Genomic DNA, 23,327 nt, shown 5'->3' with positions numbered 1-23,327 from the left:
CAAAAGGTTAAGTACTACTTGTTTACAAGATGCAAAAAGGTAAAGGAAGGTCAGTTGCAGGTATCCAAAATATACAACGTAGCAACAAAAGACCATTTTCATTCAAAAATTTACCAAAATATCGCCTTTAATTGTAAAAAAATATGCAAATATGTAAAGAAGGCTAACTTCTTATTAAAGAAAATGTGAACATGTAACAGATGTGAAAACTTGGATTGATGTAAGATACAAACGTGTAACAAAAGGTACATTTTTGATTATGAAATGATACACATAGGTAACAAAAGACAGACATTTAGTTGCAAATGAAAAGCTATAAATGAGAAGGAAAAACAAAATGTAACAAATTAACTAGATTCGGATTACAAAAATATACAAATAAAAAAGGCAAACATTTAATTGCAAAAGTATTTAATACGGTTTAACAGGAGATATAAATAGTAAATATATAATTTTTAACTGTAACTCAACAAAATAAAATGGAAGAACGCTATATAAACGTTTATTAGATACAAATAAAGTGCTATTAAATGACACAACCATGGCATATTTCATATACACATGGCACCAGTGACATGCTGAATCTTTCTGTATCTATTCTCTTGCAATACGAGTCGAAAATTCGTAAATTTTCAATTGAGAAGATACGTCGACAGTACCAAGCTTCCTATCTGGAAAACCTTTATTCTCACCACACATACAAGTAAATCGACACAAATCAAGCAATTAAACAATAAAAAAGCAAACAAGGTCGAATATCAATCAATTCTAGATACAAATTTACCAAAAGAAATTATGTCAAATATTATGAACGTATTAGATATATTCATGATGTTAGAAAAACACATAGGTTCAAGAAGACTTGATAGAAATAGAACAGAAACCCTATAACTCGAGCGCTTTATTTAGAAAGGTGAACCTTTCTTCTTCAAAGCTAGGCTGGGAAAGTTACACCTTTCAAAAGCTCTCGGGTGATATGGTTTACGTTTCATTCGTATCAGATATAGATAGAACGTAACAGATACATTGTTTAATTTCGCGCAAAGCTACACGAAGGCTATCTGCGCTAGCCGTCCCTCATTTAGCAGTGTAAGACTAGACGAAAGGCAGCTAGTCATCATCACCCACTGCCAACTCTTGGGCTACTCTTTTACCAATGAATAGTGGGATTGACCGAAACATTATAACACCCGCACAGCTGAAAGGGCTAGCACGTTTGTTGCGACCGGGATTCGAACCTGCGACCCTCAGATTACAAGTCGAACGCCTCAACTCACATGGCCATGCCGGGCCTTTTCATGAGGAATTGTGTAGTGTTATTTTACAACGGTTTCACTTAATTTGGTCTACCTATTGCCACGAGGAATCTCTGACGAACCATAGATATTTATGAAAAACAAATTAATTCAAAGAAATAGTTCTATTTGTGCACCTGCCTCCAGTAAGAAACTATGTAAAAATATCCCAAAAATTATTCACTCAGTTAGCAGTATGAAATAACCGTAAATATGATACACTGTTTTTATCTACCGCTTAAAACGAGAAACGAGAAGCGTTGACAGATAAGTCTCGAGATTATGATTTGTTTACGGCATCTGCCACTATAGTATGTGCAGAGATAGAATATGTTATTTTAAAACAATTTCGGAGCATCACCATATTGTTAAAGTTCAAATGTCGTCCCTAATTTAGCAGTGTAAGACAAGAAGGAAGGCAATTAGTCACCACCACCCACCGCCAATTCTTGGACTATTCTTTTTCCAACGAATAGTGGGAATGACGGTCACATTATAACGCCCCCACGGCTGAAAGGTAAAGTTTATTTGGTGTGACAGGGATTCAATCCCGTGACCCTCATATTGTGAGTCAAACACATTAACAACCGGGTCACTTATATTAAGATTAATTTGTTATTGTGCCTAAAATATTTTTTTGCTTAATTTCATCGGTGAAATTTTGCAAAATTTGACGAATCTCGCCACCAATAACAGGACTGTAAGCCAAAATCTTGTTTTGTATTTCAGCAGCAAGATTATTAGATAATCAATACTTTACGTTTAAATAATCGTTTTGCATGTAAGTTGTCCATTATAATGCTTAACGGACTCATATAATAAACTGAGGGATTATTCTAGGATCTGCGATGTTGAACAGTTATGATATTCAAAATCTCGAAACTGTCTTGCGAAGAAATCAATAGGAGCAAAGCAGAGTCTCGTGTCTGTACAATTTATTTCTTATTTTTTAAAATCAATATTTCTTATATGTTAGTGTATTATGTTCAATAATTTATATCTTCAACAATTAAAATCATCTGATAAATGTCGTTTAAACATTTATAAAATACATTAATTCCTCTGGCGTCTATACATTTGATCAGGAGTTCTAAAACAAGTAGCATGAGGAACTGATAACCCGTTTAGCTGGTGATTATTGGTCTAGTTGATAATAATGCTGGTGTCGCGTGTTATACATACGTGACGATGACGAATATTGCCTAACATCGGCAATATTTGCTGGTGACGTTCAACAAAATTTGCTAAGTACAATTATCGAAGTTACTGTTACAAGAATGATGCGTAAACTGTTCCTACATTATAACGTCACAAATTTAATTTTTACAGGATACAAAGACACTACCATATCTATCCGTTATTTGATCGATGGAACTGTAAAATCATTTTCCACATTGGAAATTTCAAGATAATCAATGTATTATACAACAAATGACCATGAATAAACGTTTGAAACCACGCGAGCTGTTCATTCACGTAAAGATGGTGATAATCTTACAGTGTCAACTGTAACACACGCAAAAACATACACAGCAATGAGAAATACAACACAGAGACAGAAACCCACACCGCAGTGAGAAATACAATACAGAGAGGAGCAGCGCCTCAGAAACACACATAGCAGTGAGAAATACAACATAGAGACAGGAGCAGCGCCTTAGAAACTCGCACAGCAGTGAAAAATACAACACACTGATAGAAACCTACACAGCAGTGAGAAATACAACACAAAGACAGAAACCTACACAGCAGTGAGAAATACAACACAGAGACAGAAACCCACACAGCAGTAAGAAATACAACATAGATACAGGAGCAGCGCCTCAGAAACGCAAATAGCAGTGAGAAATACAACATAGAGACAGGAGCAACGCGTTAGAAACTCACACAGCAGTGAGAAATACAACAAATAGACAGGAGCAGCACCTGAGAAACCCACACAGCAGTGAGAAATACAACAAAGAGACAGAGAAGTATGCAGCATTGAGAAATACAACACAAAAACAGAAGCAACACCTCAATAAACCCACATAGTGTTTTTTTGTTAAACCATCATGTCCAATATGCACAACAAATTTTTGCCCAACGTCCGGTTCAATCATTTAAAAATATTTCATTCGACCTGGATATGTACTTTGATGATACAAAAATTAGGAGACAGTGGCTCTATTTTTCAACAGAAGTTTTTTTTTTTTGTTTTTTACTATTTGCTTGTATTTTTGAAGTTGCAACACCAGATTTTCATTTACGTGTGGATGTAGTGTGTTAACTGATGTGTATGAGAGTATGAAAAAGCTAAAGAACACGAACACATGCAAAACTGGGAAGTGCGTCTGTTTAATATGAAAGTGGGAACAACAAATATACGTGAGATTCTGCGTAATAATCGAATACACGGAATTCGGTATAATCGTAAAGTTGCTAACAGAATTATTGTTGTTATCAGGATTATTAAAAAGTATAATTTTCCATTTAAAAGACACAAAAGTAAAGCTGCACACGAGGTGGAAAAATGTGAAATACATTATGGTGTTTTCTTGGAACTGACGAAATTCTAGAACCATTTGAACAAAGTAATTGCTAATTCCAAGGAACTTTAAAGGTACTGGAGCTACTGGAATGGGGGGTTTAGTTGTTTTTGTCAGTAAAGCATCGGTCAACGAGTTGTTTGTGGTAATGAAGAATACGATCCAGAACATTACATCAGATGAAGTTAGGAATGCTGCTATGTTCTCAGAACAGATTGGTTCTATACAAGACATCATGACAGCTGACAAATGTGTCCTGGTAGTCCGGTAAGTGCTTGGTGGGAAATAAAATGAAAGGCTTCTAGTTCTCGTTCCCTCTTATGGCCACACTGATAGTGGACAAGAACTACTCAATCTAATAAAAAGCGTTTTTGGAGATCGCGACATTGATGTCAACAAGTGTGTTTCGAACAGCACAGATGGAGAAACAGCTTGCCATGGGCAGAACAGCTCTTTAATGCTGTAGATGCAAACTTCCACATAATGCTCAGTTGTGATAGGCTCGACAAGGGTATCTGTTGCAAAACGCTACAGGTTTTTTCAAATGTTCCTACAAGTGAATGAATATCTAAAAAAAGGAAACTGAGAGCAAGCTATAGGCGTACAAATGGAAGAGAATTGAACTGATAAGTGAAATAAGGAGAGTCAAGTGTATCATCAGCTGTCCTATAGACCACTCCAAAGCTGTTTTCCAGATCTGATCAACTGTCTGGCTATAGTGAAGCGTCCAAAATAACATCATGCTGTTACAACAACAGAAACCAGACGGATGCTGGAGAGCTTTCGGAGGCGTGAATCAATTTTCACTGTTCATACGTTCATGTCCATTTTCTATCATATCACACCTGTATCACAATAACTTCCAACAAGTTAAATTGATTTAATTCAGGCTTGGAGACAAGTAAAAGAGTGAATAATTCAACATAGATTACTGAGGGACGACAGGCAAAGTATTGTAACTAAAGTGTATTAATTTTTAGATAAATTAACGAAATTTTGTACAGCATTGATTGTTCAGTTTGTTCATTCGTTTGTTCAGGATCTAGCACAAAGCTGCACAATGAGTTATCTGTGCTCTGGCCACCACGGGTATCGAAACACTGTTCTTAGCAAGGGTGAGTACACTGACATACTGCTGTGCCTTTGGGGAGCTGATTGATCAGATGTTGAGGACTGTGATGAAATCAAGATGTCAGCTGAATTGGTTATCCGAAAGAAAAGAAATACAAAGGCTAAGTATGATGAAACAAGATCTGCAGAAAATAATACAACTACGTCACCTTTGATTATATACAGAAATATATATTATTTCAACGTTGTATTTGATCAAGCAGTATGAAATATGATGAGATTATTTGCAGAAAATTCTCAGCTGTATGCAGATATTTTGATCAAAACAATTTTGATGACACAAAGAAAAAGAGCTGGCCTGCTAGATCACTGGATACGATAGGTAAACTCGTACCACACCTATATCTTACAAGAGTAAGATCTAATCTGGAGGATTTTCAAGTAGGTATCCGAAACTAAATCAAAGTTTGTAACAGTACACTGCATTGGAAGAGTTGTCGATTGAGAAATGTGACACTGATCAGTGAGTAAAATACCAGGACATTACTTCGTTCAAAACTTTTCAATGGTGCAAATGGTGCTTAACTTGTGCTTTTTAGTTGTTTGAGAACTACATGCTGCACTCAAACTATACTTACTTGAAGTGTATCACATTCTTCTGACATTTTTCATCACTCAAGTTCACTATGAGAGATGTTTCTCAAAGCTAAAAATAATAAAAATAAGACTGAGGAATCTGTTAAAAGCTGATCATCTCGAAATCCTATAACTTACAAGCAGCGAAAGCAGCATTCTATCTGAAAATCATTTGATGAACTCTGATGGCTGCTGGTATATCGAATTTAGAATTTCAAATACTGTTAATGCACACAAATATGGAACACTTACATATATCGTTTCATGTACGTGTTATACTTATATATAACGCAAACATACCGACGTATAAAGTACACATGTGTCTTCATTTTTTGCACACCAGACCTCCGAGGAAATATACTTTTACACGAGTTTCGTATACCACTGAATATCATCAGTGTTTATTATTTTAATTATGAATGTTGGGTCGTCTTTAGAATAAGCACAAAATTATTTTGGTAACAGTTTTATTTTTTTCTTGCAAGTTATGAATTTCTCTTTCGTAATCTGGTAATATGTAATTACAACATGCAACACAGTTTCAAAACTTCTCACAAATTATTAGGTCATCAATGCTGTGCCCATAATCGGAGATTACTGTGAATTTCTGTAGAAGACAGTCGATTAGTAGTCAAAACACAGATATGAATTAATTAGTATCTAATTAGAAAGGAAAACTCAAATTAGTAGTTAATTAAGAATTAAAATAGGTTGATCGTGTAGGCTAATACCTATTACAAATATTAATATCCGATTACTCTAACTTTTTAAAAATAAATATCCTTTGCCAACATTGAAAAACATAGCTTAATCTTCCCAGTGGCATAGCGGTATGTCTGTAGACTCCTACTGCTAAAAACGGGTTTCAGTACCCGTCACGGGCTGAGCACCGATAGCCCATTGTTTAGTTTTGCGCTTAATTCCAAATATTCAATCAGATTTATTTCACGTTATTCAGATAAAGCTAAATATTAATGTGCGTGGTAGTAGTTCTTTATTATATTTAAACTTGAGGCTAAACATACAAAAAGTTGTTTTCAGACTACGCAACAACTAATTCGGTAACAGTTTAAAACGACAGCGAAATTCGTTTCAACTGTGAACAGTCTAAAGTTCTAAACCCTATATTCTCAAGACGGCTGGCATGGGTATTAAAACTTTTATTAAAATAAAGTACAGAGCAACAACGTTTCGACCTTCTTAATACCCATACCAACCATCTTGAGAACACATTTTTACTTAAGTGGGTTTCTCATCATCACGAGTTTAAACCCTTCTCGGTTAATAAAAAATTACTGAATTTCTGTAGATGACAGTCGATTGGTAGTCAAAACACATATATGATAAAAATTAAATGTGGTGCATGTTCTTTCCCAAATATTTTCCTAAATTACTTTACTTTTATTAATACACTCTAATATCTCCTCTAAATAAAATATCCCTAAAAAGACTTTATAACGATAACATAAATGTACAGCCAACAAGAAAAGTGTATAATCAGTGTTATTGTAAAAAATACTCAAAAAAACGTGTAAAAGTCAATCGCTAAACAATGGCTCGTAAATATAAAACCTCGTGCAAATTGTTATGAAACAGCAGTTCCTCAGTGAATCATTTACCTCGAACAGATGATACTGTGACAAAAGTATTCATTCGCAATATGCTGTGGTTTCAAGAGATCAGTTTGTTTGTTTAAATGGTTATGTACCCACCTAGCAAATGGGTTGCAAATACAAAATACTTCGTTTTTGCTGCTGCATAAACTACAGGGAATCAAGTGCCGGAACTTAGCGTTTTAAGTCTGTAACATTACCACTGTCCCACCAGGGATATATCATACTGTAACTGTAAACAGAATTCAATGGTCAGTCACAGTGTTTACTTAAAGAAAATATCAGAAGGTGGTGTTATAGCGCATATATCTTGAATGTTACATATTAAAGTAATGTAAAAAACAATATTATAAAAAAACTATTAGTATTACTTTTCTACTGTGTTGTCAAGCGGCCCGGTATGGCCAAGCGTGTTAAGGCGTGCAACTCGTAATCTGAGAGTCGCGGGTTCGCATCCCCGTCGCGCCAAACATGCTCGCCCTCAATCCCACTATTCGTTGGTAAAAGAGTAGCCCAGGTGGGTGGTGATGACTAACTGCCTTCCCTCTAATCTTACACTGCTAAATTAGGAACGGCTAGCGCAGATAGCTCTCGAGTAGCTTTGTGCGAAATTCAAAACCAACAGACAAAACTGTTGTCAACGTTTCTGACGAAAGTACCCCATTGGTACAGCGGTACTACTGCGGACTCACACCGTTAGAAACCTGGTCAAAAACCTGGTAAAAAACTAAAGTCCATACTATGAAAAACTACACTGACAAACATAACACCAACATTATTTATAAAATACAATGCAACAACTGCCACGGCTTTCAGATTGGAGAAACAAGCAGAAAAATGACAGATTCAAAAAGCACCTTCCACGTTTTTGAACACTACAAATCAAATAAGCGTAACATAACCATATAAAAATACCCATATACTAAGAAGGAAAACAAATATAAACAAAAGCATATTCATAGAAGCCCCACTTATACAACAACTCAAACTAAAATTAAATCAATATAAAGGAATACCTTTATACCTATACTAATTAATAACCCAATATTTAATTGTATCGCCCCATACAATTTCGTATCCGTTTATATTCTCGTTCGTAAGACATGCACCTGGCAACAGTCAGTTGCAAACTCTCTTTGTTAACCTGTAGATGGCCTAAGAAAGTTGAAACATTGTTGTGTTGCTTTGTGCTTCAACTTCAAACAAACTATTATTTCTTGTTGTTTAGTTGTCTCTGTTCATTTAGGCCCGGCATGGCCAAGCGTGTTAAGGCGTGCGACTCCTAATCTGAGGGTCGCGGGTTCGCATCCCGGTCGCGCCAAACATGCTCGCCCTTTCAGCCGTGGGGGCGTTATAATGTTACGGTCAATCCCACTATTCGTTGGTAAAAGAGTAGCCCAATAGTTGGCGGTGGGTGGTGATGACTAGCTGCTTTCCTTCTAGTCTTACACTCCTAAATTAGGGACGGCTAGCACAGATAGCCCTCGAGTAGCTTTGTGCGAAATTCAAAAACAAAGTCTGTTCATTTTACTTATAGATCTAAGGAATGTCAGTGGATTGCAAATAAAAATTAATTCTATGAGCAACAATAATGCACCGAACGATAAGTGGTTTTGTATAAATGGGTATATTCCAACTTTAATAATTCAAGAGCCCCTTTTAATTTCAATTTTTTCCAGGACTCCACAAACTACCACTGTTTTTGTTTTGAAAAATAAAAACAATCAGTGTTATGAAAAGCGCCATATCCGAGTTAAATGTCCTAATTCATATAAATTTAATTTTTCAAAAAAATATTTTTATTCTATAAACTATATTTCTTAAATATTTTTATGAAATTTCGGAAATGACTCTTGGGCCCCTGCAGTACCCTCTGAGATTTAATTTTGTATTACTTTTACTATAATTTATTAAAAGTACAGTGGTACCTCGGTTCTCGAACGACTCCCTTCCCGAACAATTCGGTTTTCGAACATATTGTTTGAGAAAAAAATGTCTCGGTTGTCGAACATAAACTCGATTCCCGAACCAAGCTGACGTGTCCCTAACACCCAAAATAATCCGACTGATGACTCGAACGACACTTCGACCATTTTCGGCTCACGCCAAGCTTGCCCAAAACATTTTACCCGCACCTGTCGCTCAGTCCACACCCCCGCTAAAACCTGCTGTGAACGTTCTCGTTTTTATTTTTGTTTTTCTAAAAAATTCTGATTAAATAAGCCACCATTGGGTCAAAGAAGGATAATGAAAGCAGCAAACCAAAGAGAAAAGTTGTTAGAGCCACAATAGAGGTGATAAAAGATCTCATAGCGAAGTATGAGAGTGGTGTTCGTGTATTTAACCTTGCTACACAGTTTGGTATGGTGAAGTCTACAGTCTGCACCAAACTGAAAAATAAAGAGGTCATCAAAGGAACTGATGTTGCAAAAGTAGTGACAGTACTTACGAAACAAAATCACAAACAATGGAAGAGGTAGAAAAACTGTTGTTGATTTGGGTAAACGAAAAACAGTTAGCTGGTGATAGCATTTCTGAGACCATCATTTGTGAGAAAGCAAAGCAGTTGCATGCTGACCTCCTGAAAATCACTCCTGGAACGAGTGCTGATATAAGTGATGCCTTTAAGGCTAGTAGGGGGTGGTTTGAAAAATTTAGGAAGAGAAGTGGCATACATAGTGTAGTGAGACATGGGGAGGGTGCCAGGCAGAAACAAACCTCATTAGACAAGTTTTTAGTGAGAAATAGGTCCAGTGAGTCTCACGTAGGTTGTAGCGGTGCAAAGAGACAGAAAAGAGAAAAAACCACAGAAGGAGAGTTACCTGACGTTTTAACGGAAGGTGACTCCCCTTCCAAACAATAATAACCCTTCTACTCTCCACGTTCCTCACCACCTTTCACTTACGCCATCAGCTCTCCTCAGCACAGGTAAAGTGCAGTTAAATTTTCGTTTATTGTTTTTTTTATTGTGTTTATAGGTTTTGTGGTTGACTTTATGCATGTAAGTATTACACAGGTATAAATAAGTAATATTTTTACTTAAAATGCTTCATAATGCGTAATTTTTGGAGGTCTGTAACAGATTAATTTAATTTACAGTATTTCTTATGTGAAAAATTGATTCGGTTTTCGAATAGCCTTCTGGAACGGATTAAGTTCGAGAATTGAGGTACCACTTTATTAATCATTTGATAGCCATTCTGTACATTCACTAAAATAGGTATTCACTAGCACTTATACTCACCCTAGCCCTCCGATAGTACAGCGGTATGTCTTCGGATTTACAACTCTAAAATTAGGGGTTCGATTCCTCTCGGTGGGCTCAGCAGATAGCCCGATGTGGCTTTGTTATAAGAAAACACACACAAACAAACATATTCACCCTAAGTGTAAAGTATAAAGCAAACATAGGCATGTACATTTGCAGATTACACATGTAATTACATTATTGTAATAAGTATATTTACTTATCTGTAAACAATTTTTAAAGTGCAATTTAATTTGAAATTTAAAAAGTCCTACAGTTAAAAAGAAAAACATCTGGTCCTGCTGTTGCCCGGCCTGTAAGACCTGTTCCGCCGCGTATGCTCTGGCGGTTTTACGGACCAGTTTTTTGACTAGCTGAACGATATAACGTAAAAATCACTTTCTGATTAGTATAATAATATTGTTTCCAAATGACGTTGAATTATGTGTGAAATCTGCGGCTGCGTATCTAGGTATTTGTTAACACTATAACATTCGTGATGACAGGATATGAAAATACGCGAAAAGTGAAATGCATTAGTTTAATAAAAGACAATACTGCTGGTGTAAACGTTTTCAAGAAAATATTGGGTCATTCAGTTACTCCAACCAAAAAGATGGTTGATGTGCAGAAACGTGCCTACAGGCGATACAAAACTTGACTTAACGAAGCAGTAAGTATATAATAATAAATCTATTCTTGATTTCAGTTGCTATGCCCAATTTTATTAATATTAATGATAAATAAAAAATATTAAGCATGGTTAATCTGTAAAAAAGTGCTTTAATTATAAAGTATGATATTAATATTTCAGGTAATAATCGATTATTTTCAATACGGAAAACAATATTTGTTGCAAATATGGTAGCTAGGTCTATCTGAAATAGTAATAAAACTGGTGCATTGACAAAGTTATTTGCTTTATAATTATATATATATATTTATTGTACTTCACTGAACTAGTCTTAACTTGGTTAACAATAAATGTATATGTTCATAATATATAAAATGTCACTTACAGTTGTAGGATAAATATTGTATTAAAATCACTGTTGTTTTTCTAACAAGTGTGAATGATTGCATTTTGTCAAAAAAGGATTAAATTATGAACAATCAGTGATGTCGAGAAAACCCACTTGTAGGAAATATATATGCAAAAACGGCTCGTTTGGGTTGAGAAACGTTGTTCGCTCTTCTACGTAAAATATTTTCTCAACCCAAACGAGCAGTTTTTGCATATCTAAATTATGAACAGAAACTTCAGTTATGCACTGTGCTATGTAAATCAAAGAACCAGCCTTTAGAGTTGTCAGTCAGTGGTTGGAGAAATTTTCCCTCTATTGATTCCATGTACATTTCATAGGGAGCATATATATACTATTACTTGATTGAACCATATCCATCAAAGCAACATATTTGAAAAAGTATAGACTGCAGTTACTGTGAAAAAAATGAATACTAGTAAATTAACTAAATTAACTTTTTTTAAAAATGCTTAAAGCTAATCCTAATCATTCATATATTTATCAAGCTTTTTCTTAAATTTAATTAAACTTATGCCTCTACATCAGAAGGCAACCAAACTTGCCAAAATGTAAGGAGAAGAATGGCTATATTTTGAAAGTGGACATGTTAAATGTATACAAAAGTATTTATCTAATGGCCACAATTTTTAAAAGTTAAAACTAGGGCTCTTTTGACATAAAAAATGTACAATGTGCCAGAAACAGCATAAATTAAATTAGATTTATTTGAAATGGAGACTATGATTGTAAGGCATCTACTTAAGTATGCTGTAATTATTTAGAAGCTTTACTCCTTACACTTAATGAGTATACTATATAAAAAAAGAAAAAGATTTGATCCAGGTTCACTGAAAAGTTCTTTATGTCTTTGGAATAAGCATAGACAGAATAAAAAAGTCCATTAGCATTTCATAAGACTTTTAGCACTGGTGTTAATTATAAAAATCCTGAAAACAACATTATTGAAACTGATCCTTGGCCTGTTACTTACATTAATACATCTTATGTTGATATGAAAAATTTTATCACAAATCCTCAAATGCTGTTTGCATCTTAAAAAAAGAAAACTATAGGGAAAAACATTATTAGAATTAGAATACCAAGATTATTATATTAGTGAGGAGAGGATTAATATTCTTCACAGAAGGATAATGTTATTTGTATTCAGTATTCCTTTTGCTATTCTTATGTTTATGGTAGTAAATAGTGAATGCACATGGATGAACATATAGTATATCTATTAGAATTATAGCTTCTATTTCATAAGTTAAATAATGGTGTATATAGTCTCTCACGTTTGGAATTTATGTGATATTAAAACCATTGGCATGTTGTATAGCACTAATCATAAGGCTAAAGCATGAAAGGATACAAACAGGCTCATAATTTAAAGGCTTTAAAGTAATAAGTACTGATTTTTGTGTAAACCAAAAATTACCAGAGTTTTTATTTTCTCCAGTTGAATTATCTTATACAATGCAGACATAGTGTTGAGAGGAGTCAACTATAATTTAATATTAAATGTCCACCAGTGTTGAAAAAATTTTCACTCAAACATTACTGAAGAAAACTGAACTGAAAAGCATTGTAACACATTTTGTTGCAAATTGAATTGAAATACCAGATCATTGCAATTAAAGACCATAAATATTATTATGCTGATTGTAATTACTGACTTCAAGTTGTGTGATTTTGTTGCTTGGTCACCAAATGGCATGTTATTTTAGAGAATGTTTTTGATAAAGTATTATGGTGTGAAAAATATTCAAAGTTAAAAGAAAAATGTTATAACTGTTTTTATTCTGGAGTTCTTTGAAAGTTCCAAGAAAGCTCACTCTAATTTTACTAAAATATCAATAACATGTTTATCTTCACTGTAAAATGTTATGGTAATGATAGAAAGTAATACATTGTGGTTTTCTGAAATAAAAATATGATATTTACTGAAACAATTAAGATAAGCATTATGCATGATTTTGTGTTTATTTTAAATTAATAAAAATGTTAAGTTTGTACATTTTCTCAATAAAAAAATTTGCATGTAAAAATGTCTGAAACTTCATGAATTTATAAAAGCTAAAATGTAAAAGGTGAAACAAAATCACAGTAAATGAATTTTCAACAGTTGAGTTAATTTTTAGGTGTCAAAATAAATATATTTTCAAATTTCTTTTAAAATAACCAATGATAATGTATTGAGCCTTTAAATAAATGTACTGACGTGTACAAAAATGAGCCTTTAACAACCGAATGTTATCTTTAACAGTTACTCTTCCTTATCTGGAACAATATTGCCCTCGAGTCATTAGCACCTAATATGTTAGAAATAAATGTTGAAAATACTTTCAGTATTTGATATAATGGGAATAAGTTAAACATAGATGATTTTGATGACAGAAATTTCTTTGAAATACAAGATTACAGGCTATTTAATAAGGACAGAAGAAGGGAAAGAGTGGTTTTATATGTAAAAAATGTGAGTTATATTCTGTTGGATTTTAGGTTTTCAAAGATAATAGTAAGAAAATTAAATCCTTATCAGTTTCTATTAGTGGATATAAATAAAAAAGGCTTTTAATGAGAATTTGTTACAGACTACCAGATGATAGTGATGAAATTAGTGAGAAACTTTACAATAAGATTAAAATTTGAGCTGTTAATGAAGCCATAAGCATGGGCAATTTTTAATTTCAGGCATATAGAATGGGAAATACTAAAGTTAAACCATAATGAGAAAGGTTTTTGGAAACAGTTCAGAATGGCATTTTTCACCAATTAGTCAAGGAATTTACTAGAAACATTGCTATTTTAGATTTGTTGTTAACTTCAAATGCAGAATCTCTCGAGATGGATTTCTGTACGTGGAGAGGGGACCTCCCAGAGAAGGTTCTGTACTTTCAGTTACCTCTTCTGGGATCTGAACATCCACCCACATGTTTGCCATGGGTAGCAATCTGTGAAGGGGTGGAGAAAATCCTGGTGGTTCAGGGGTCCTACCCCAACACACCACTTTGGCCTTAAATTCCTGCAGATGGGCATTCTTTGAATGGCACTCCAACAGAGTCATTTACAAAGCAGCTGAAGAGTGTTTTGTGCTGCATGGATAAAAGGGTTGATGAGTCCATGTCTGCTACTCCTTCCAGTGATTCTCCAGGTCCACTTACTTTGGCTCTGGGTTTTGGCATTTCATTGGATCCATCTTATTCTTTGGCCCTGAGATGTAAAATGATTAATTATTCATGCTCTCAGTCACTGAAATCTTCATCTATAGACAGAGACCTGCCTACTCAACCAGGGGCAGGATCCATGTAGGTTGATAGACCTCCTTCCAACAACAAAAAAAATGTGGTTGAAAACAGAAGGGCTGTCCATCCAGTTCTTCTCCACATAAATAAAGATGGTCACTTTGATACAGTGGAACTGTCAGGATTTTCATTCAAATATAGATGACATTAAAGATTTAAATGATTCTTATCATTATACATGTCTCTCCTAGCAGGAAACATTTCTGATACTTGTTGATGCAGTCACCTTTCAGAAGTTTTTTTTTTTTTGTACAGAAATGACAGGTTTTGTTATGGACAATTGCATGGAGGGGTGACACTGCTGGTCGATCAGCATGTCCCCTCCCTGTCTTTACCACTTGATACATCTTGGAGGCTGTAGCAATCCATGTTTCCTTGGGTTGCACCATCACCATTTCCTGTCTCTTGGAAAGACCTATGATTAATCAGACTTTGATGCTACCATTGAACAGTTGCCTTTTTAATCCTGGAAGATTTTGTGGACTTATCCCTCTCTTCAGTACTGATATTTATACTTATTTTCATTCAGCTACTCAGTCTTTTACTGCTATTTATCTCTCTATCTGCTCCCTTTTACTCTTATCTCATTTTTTTTGGAGGGTTAACAGTGACTTATCAGGCAGTAGTCATTTTCCTATAATTATGAGAGAAACTAGTGATGGTTGATACCATCCTACCTACATGCCTTGATGGAAACTGGACCAGGCCAACTAGCCATCTTTCACTGCTCTCTCAACCTTGATCTTACCATAATCTATAAGCCATAAAGAAACAACTTTGTGGCAGCAGTGACTGACTGTATTGTCCAGGCAGATGCTCAGTGTATTCTTAAAACCACAACATATTTTTCCATAGTATCCTCATCAGTGGTGGAATCCTGCCTGCCACATATCACAGAAGGCTCAAAAATAGGCCTGGGATACCTTTTGTATGTACCCCACACTTTTAAACTGCATTGTTTTTCAGTGAAACCATGCACATGCTCAGCAGATAAGAATTCAAAGCCAGAATGAATCTTGGATTACATACACAATTAGCATCTCTTCTACCACCAGTTTCAAAGTCATCATACGGGACAAGATTCAAAAGGTCAGTGGACAGTATACCTCTGCCTCCCGTTTGATCTTGCTCTGATGGCCAGGAAGTTGCAGATGCCCAAAACATTGCCAGGACAATCAGTGAAAGCTTTTCTTATGCATCTAGCACTTGTGCTTCATTCCCCATCTTTTCAACCATGAAGACTTGAGCAGAGTGATAGCCTCTTCCCTTTAGGGCTGATCATTTCTACGACTATAATTGCCCCTTTACACTGATGGACTTCAGACTTGCTCTTCATCTGTCTGGAAGTAAATCAGTCAGATCTGATGATATTCACTGTGAGATGCACTTTTCTGGGTGTTTTTAACTGGATCTGACAGGAGAATACTTTTCCTGATGCTTGGCACCTGGCTGTTGTCCTCTTTTTTCCAAGCCTGGGAAGGATCTGATGATTCCTTCAAACTACTGTCCAATTGCTTTGATGAGCTATCTCTGTAAGATTTCAGAGAGGATAGTTAATGCTCGTCTTGTTTAGTTCCTTGAATCAAACAACCTACTCTCGCCCATGCAGTGGAGGTTTCGACAACAGTGCTCCACCGTGGACCACCTGATTTGACCTGAAATGTCAGTCAGGGGAGCCTTTCTCAAATGACAACATCTTGTTTCTGTGTTGTTTTTTTTACCTTGAGAAGGCTTATGACACTACGTGGAGGTATGGTATTTTGTAAGACCTCAAATCGAGTGTTACATGGCTGTTTGGTCATTTTTATCAAAACTTTTTAATGGACCAGCCATTCCAAGTTTGTGTGGGTTTGACATTTTCTGGTTCTTTTTCACAGGAACTTGGAGTCTCTCAGGTCTGTGTATTCAGTGTCACACTTTTTATTATAAAGATTAATGCTATTACTGGACAACCCTCCTCTACAGTTGCAAAAATACTTTATATTGACGAATTCCACATCTTGTGTCAGTCATTAAACATGAGGTTTATTGATCAGCAGCTACAGACTGCCCTCAATGGTTTACTGAAGTGGATCACAACAAACAGTTTCATCTTCACTCTCTCTAAAACTGTTTACATGCACTTTTGCCACCAATGGGATGTTCACACCAAACCCGAGTTCCATCTTGATGATGTTGTGCTTCTTGTGGTCCTCAAGACAATGCTCTTGGAGGCTTATATTTGACCGTAACCTTTCATCTCACACATCAATCAGCTACACGTCAAATGTATAAGGGCACTGAACACCCTCTATGTCCTCTCTTCCACCTCTTGCAGATTGGTTTGATGTTCTATGCTAAAGATCTGTTGTTAATTCAGTTGAAACTGGACTGTGGATTTCTGTGTTCACTGCTGAATTGTACACCACTTCTTTAGCCCTGGATCATGTAGAAGTTATACAGTACTCAAAATGTACTATTTATACAGTCTCATTTAGCTTTCTACTAACCCTGGAATCACTTCATATTAGTTCTCACCCTGTTTTCATTGATATTCAAAACTGACTGGCCCATTTCTCTTTATCATCTACTTTTATCCAGTTTTTTTGGATACCAAGCCATGTCGGTATTCACAGGAACAAGCTTGCTGATACCACAGCTAAGTCTGTCTGCTCTGGCATTATTACTGCCATGCCTATTCCATACATGGATTATGGCCCTGTATTCAAGGCTTGTCTCCATGCCAGTTGGCAGTCAACTTGGAAGAGAACGTGATAACAAGCTTTTCCAGATTTAACCTTCTACCTGACTTTGGTCATTTTGTCTCTGTAGGGATTGGAAGGAGGAAGTTATCTTAACTAGGCTAAGCATTGGTCACAGTTTCTTAACTGATATTTTTTCTTTTATCTGGGACTGATGCACCAATGTGTGGTCTGTATGACACTCAGGTCACAATAGTCCACATTTTACTGTCATGATTTTGTTACGAATGTGAGCAACGGCACCATTTTAGACATGTTTTTATCAAGGGTTTACCCCTCACATTGGACAGTGTCACTGATGATGGTTACACTGTCCACTTTACAAATATCTTTAATTTTTTAATGGATATTGGCATTTTTAATGCTACTTAAGTTTTTATCCATTGTTGGGCCACTGTTTTTGTTTTAACTTTAAATTACTTTTTATAATGTTTTCACTGTTATTTTATTTTTTTTACTGGTTTGTTGCAGATAGCCTAGTTTCTTTGTGCTATAAAATGTCAAATAACAACATCAAATACAGAAATGAGTGATAGGATGTAAGTTGGGGAATGTCTGGGTGCGAGTAATAAGTGCCATATTAGGTTCAATGTTTTGTTACAAATGAAGATAAGGAATAGTTATATTATGGTTACATATTGGAAAAATTCAAATTTTGAAGACACAAGAAAATTTATTTGCTGTGTATTGGGCAGATAAATTACTTGGAGACACTAATCAGATGGTGCTTTTTTTTTTCAATATTCAAGACCAAATTCCTTATTGAAAACACAAAAAATGGAAATGACAAGTAAAAATCTAGGTTGGTTCAAAAAGGGTATAAGATACAAAATTAAAGAAAAGCATCATAAATTTAAGAAATCTAAATTGACTGGTATGGCAGGAGATTCAGAAGATCATGAAAGTTGGTGAAACAGGAAATTTAGACATCAGAAAGAATGCATAAGAAAAGGTTAACTGAAAATGTAAAGATTAACAGTAAGGTTTTCTATAAATACATTGAGAGTGAACATTAAGCCTGGGTTGGTTAAGAAAAAATTGGGAAGTTTAAAAAATAATAAAGCTCCTTGGCCAGGTAATATTTCTCCAGTGGTTAGGAAAGAGGTTAAAGATTGAATATGCAAGTCACTACTACTATTTTTTGTACTTTCTTGAATAGTAGACAGCTCTCAGAGGATTAGAAGTTAACTATTATAACTCCTGGTTTCAAGAGGGGTGGTAAAAGTTGTCCCAGCAAGTATGGACCTATTAGTCTTACACCAGTTGTAAGAAAAGTTTTAGGCCCAGCATGGCTAGGTGGGTTAAGGCATTCGATTTGTAATCTGAGGGTTGAGAGTTCGAATCTTTGTCGCACCAAACATGTTTGCCCTGTCAGTCGTGGGGTCATTATAATGTGAATGTCAATACCACTATTCGTTGGTAAAAGAGTAGCCCAAGAGTTAGCGGTGGGTGTTGATGACTAGCTGCCTTCCCTATAGTTTTACACAACTAAATTAGGGATGGCTAGCTCAGACAGCCCTCATGTAGCTTTGCATGAAATTTAAAAAAAGAAAAAGAAAAAAGTTTTGGAAAGTGTGTTAAAAGATGCTCTTTTCAGTTTAGAATTTTATTGGATAGTCAACATGATTTTACTAATTGAAAATCTTGCATTACACATCTTTTTTGACACTCTTTGAAAAGATTACTGCTAATATAGATGATGGTAAGAATGTAGATTTGGTGTAACTTGATTTTCAGAAAGAATCTGACAAAGTGCAACATAAAGGACTTGTAAAAAAAAAAAGTCTATAGATGTGGAAGATGAGTTAACACATTGGATAAAAGAGTGACTGGATGGAACAAAATTGAGGGCTGTTACAAATGGAGTTCAGACAAACTGGACTTATGTCACAAATGGTGTACCTCTGAGCTTAGTCTAAGAACCTCAGATGTTTTTATTTTACATCAGTGATATGTATGTGTTGATCGTATCCAGTTTATTATTATTAATACTTGCATTAATACTTGTTTTAACATAACTTGTTCAACAATGAGTTCGTGTCAAAACATGTTCAGTTTTACAAATATATATTATACATATATCTAAGAAAGATGCATCATGAACCATATACAGATCCTTCTCTCTGAAGAAAATCCTGGCTAAATGTGTTCTAACATTATACCACAAAGGGTATAATACAGTAATATTCTCTTTGTTTGTTTTAAGTCTGCTACAAAATGTAAGACCTGATCTGATCATGTATAATCAGGTGCAATGTTGAAAAAAACAACAGAGGTTAAACTTGGCCAGTGTGAAAAAAAATAACAAAAATGGATCTGTTGCAATGCACTTCACTAATCAGATGCCCCAAAACAGTCAGCTCTCCCAATATGATCAAATTTGCAGAAGGCTTAATATAATGTGTTCACCTCTACCAGACTTATCGGTCTGAAATTAGTTTAACTATTTGTGTGTTTTAATGAACACCAAAATGAATAACCATAGAAATACTATATTTGATGGCATATAAGACAACCCTGGATTTTTTTTTGTCACATTAAGTGTATTTCTTTGAGCAAGTCCAGGATGTTGATTTTGCAAAGAAATTCAAAGATGGTGCTTACTTGTACTTTAAAGGTAATCAGTATAACCATATTTGTGATTTTTATGCTCTTCAAATGCTACACACAGCTCAGTGTTGCATAAATACTTTTATAAAGTTTTCATCACAGTTGACCTCCATTTTTATCATGAAGAGTAAACCTAAAGATATGTTTACAAAATTAGTGTGTGTTACAGAAACTAACCTTTGTGATACAACATTAGGAATACTTTAGTATGAAGGATGGGATCAAATCCAAAATGTCTCTATTAATTGTAATTTGCATGTTAGGTAAATAACTGCTATTTAAGAAGAATAGAGACAAATGATCTAATTACATATATGTTCTTGTAACACAGTAGGTGACACAACATAAACACACTTACTCAAGAAGCAAACAAAAGTTAAAGGAACAATGTAGTTTTGGTTAAATATGGTGTTCACCAGAGAGTTTTTACTGGAGCTCCATCTTTGAAGCTTTATATATAAGGAGAGAGATAAAATCAAGCATTATTTTAAAGAGTAAAATGTGTCATCTTGTATATTAGCAAATATGGTATTATTCTGTTTTGTACCTTTAATATTTAGCACATCATGTAGTGTATCACCAGTATTACACTATAAGGGTTGTAGAGAATGACCAATGTCTTATGATATACAATGCAGTGGGGTTGTATGATTTTGCATTAATATTATTGCATAGTTTATTCTCTATTGTTTCAATCTTTTCCACACTATGTAATAAAATGTTTTCAGAGCTATTCATTTAAGATGCATATGTTCATCACAATCAGAGGTTAAACTGGGGTGAAATAGCTTGGAACAGGGTTCTGACTCTTAAGAATTGGTCATTAGCATTCGAGCCAATTGATTGTTACATTAGAGTAGATCACAAAAAGGAATTCACTTCATTCAAAATCCCAATTTAACCACAGCTTATAATGCATTACTATAAGACACCAGACTTGCATAAAAATACAAAGAAGATTTTCATCCATTATCTACACTAAACAGATTAGAGGTAGTAAGATATGACAAAACTAATTAGTGATTAGCATCTAATTATAAAAAGGTAGCAATTAATAACAAGACTTAGATTATTGTATAGGTTCTTAACCATGGCAACTGAATATGTACATATGTTGGATAAATACACACTTCTTTTTGGTTAATACAGAGGCATGCACATACATCATAATGATACAAACCTTTGTTGTTTCACTTTGCTACGGCAGAAGACCACATCTATCAGTTATACAAACCTTTGTTGTGTCACTTTGTTACTGCAGAAGGACTACATTTATCAGTGATACAAACCTTTGTTGTGTCACTTTCTTCATTACTGTAGAAATCCAAGAGTTGGCGGTGGGTGGTGATGCCTAGCTGCCTTTCATCTTGTGTTACATTGATAAATTAGGGATGGCTAGCGCAGATATCCGTCATGTAACTTTGCGCGAGATTCAAAAGAAACAAACTTGTGAATATAGATCATTATTTGTAACAACTTTTATTGTATATTGTGTTATTGTTTGTACATTCAAATATATTTGTATCAAAAAATAAAACTGTCAGTCTTATTGCAAGTATCATAAAATGAATGCATGTCGACATTTTATTTAACTTTTAAATCAAAATTTGAATATAACTTAGTTTTAAGATATTTGAAATTGTAATACGTAACATAATAAATTGTAATACGTAATGTAATAATCACCACTTGCTTTCATACATTGCTCTTACTGCTCTATATCTCCTATCTTAAACTTGAATGACAAAAATTAAAACTATTCACTTCTAGGTGAAGCTGTAGTAAAAATGTTCCAGCGATAATTCACGTGACGTTTCCGTAGACATGCACAATTTATTAGATTTAAACGATATTTTTCATAACCTTGCGCATATAATTTATATTAACACCACATGAAACTCCTAATTGTAAGTTAAAAAGATCTATCAGTGTACCATATCTGAAAAAAAAAAAAAAATCCGTAAAAGTTAAGTTTGTCTTTCTATTATGTAAATTTTCCGTACTTTAGGTGCGAAGAAAGAAAATCAAAAGTGATTTCGTATCTCGGGTACCTTTTTATGGATTGCCTTGACGTTTGGTAAGCGGAGTAAGAGTCTATTAGAGCATATACACTGAAAATATGCGATATTTTGGATTAACACAGTCTCACTCTGAGCTGCAGAAGGCGGAAAATCGCTAATCTATCAGAGTTGTCGGTAACGCACACTGTATCCTGCAGGCTGTTTTTGGGCCGCAAGACCTTAACTGTGGTAATACAAATGTGTGTGTGATCACGATGGTTTTCAAATTTTTGAACCTTTTGAACTTATGAAATTCTCTCTGAAATGTTTGTATTTATATAATACAACGTTCGACCTATTTCAGTTACGTACCTCTAGAAAGTTTAGCTAACAAGAAATGGTGGGTACAGAAGATAAACATAGGTGCCGCTAGAAAATAACCTAATATACTGGGATCTGAAAGTGTTACTTGCTCGTCACATATGGCGTGATTTTGAAGGCTGGGCCACCCAGATGCCCTGTTCATTTCCTAACTTTTGAAAGTTATTATTTACTAAACATGTGTGTTTTCTCTTCGTCTTGTAATTTCGATTTAAAATGTTTTTCGAGATAAAAAGTCATAAGCACGTTTATGGTGTGTAAGAAATATGGTTGTTTTTGTCCATTGAACATCAAACTGTATGTTTGTGATTCTTGTAGAACTAGTTTAGAAAACAAAATGATCTTAACTGTCTTTGATATTGCACAACCCCAGACAAACTGAAGCTTTTTGCTCATAAGGAGAGGCGTGCCTGTAATTAATTACTGAGAACTGTTTGAAACAATGAATTACTTCGTGCTCTGTATTTTAGCGTGTATAACGCTTATGCTCGTTTAGAAATTAGCTTCTATGATTTGATATAGACTAGGAACTTTCTTACATGCGCAGAGGTGTGGTCAGTAAGTTTATGGTGACAAAACTGTTCCCTCCTGTTTGAACACATTGATATCAACAAAATATTATATGTATAAATATTATTATTATATATAATTGGGAAACAATTACTTTACGTAAAACTATATTCCTAGAATAGATCACGTATATGCCTTTCCTTTGGCTATTATGATTATTTTACTAAATTGTATCACACTTGAAAGACCAATAAACAGGTTTCAGTTATTCCCATTGTATCAAACTCTGACCACTATTATAAAGTCATCCATTTTATGTCTTGTACTTTTAACATTACAATAGTAAGATTTATCTACCATTAAAA

The 23,327-nt window shown here is 34.7% G+C and overlaps 1 protein-coding gene across 2 annotated transcripts in view; it reads left to right on the top strand.

Annotated features, from left to right (window-relative positions):
* Positions 1 to 10,750: 10,750 nt before the first annotated feature.
* Positions 10,751 to 23,327, top strand: part of egg (SET domain bifurcated histone lysine methyltransferase eggless) — a 196,199-nt gene continuing 183,622 nt past the window's right edge. The window contains exon 1 of one of the 2 annotated variants that reach the window (XM_076495536.1): positions 10,751 to 11,063. In XM_076495536.1, coding sequence (XP_076351651.1) covers positions 11,014 to 11,063 — 50 coding nt within the window. In that variant the 5' untranslated portion in view covers positions 10,751 to 11,013. The remainder of the gene's footprint in view (positions 11,064 to 23,327) is intronic. The other variant, XM_076495545.1, reaches the window with a different exon arrangement.

The sequence above is a fragment of the Tachypleus tridentatus genome, chromosome 3 (assembly GCF_004210375.1).
Source record: "Tachypleus tridentatus isolate NWPU-2018 chromosome 3, ASM421037v1, whole genome shotgun sequence".
In the NCBI taxonomy this organism is placed as follows: domain Eukaryota; kingdom Metazoa; phylum Arthropoda; class Merostomata; order Xiphosura; family Limulidae; genus Tachypleus; species Tachypleus tridentatus.
Note: the sequence above shows the minus strand (reverse complement) of the source record. Positions and strands in the feature narration are given on the sequence as shown.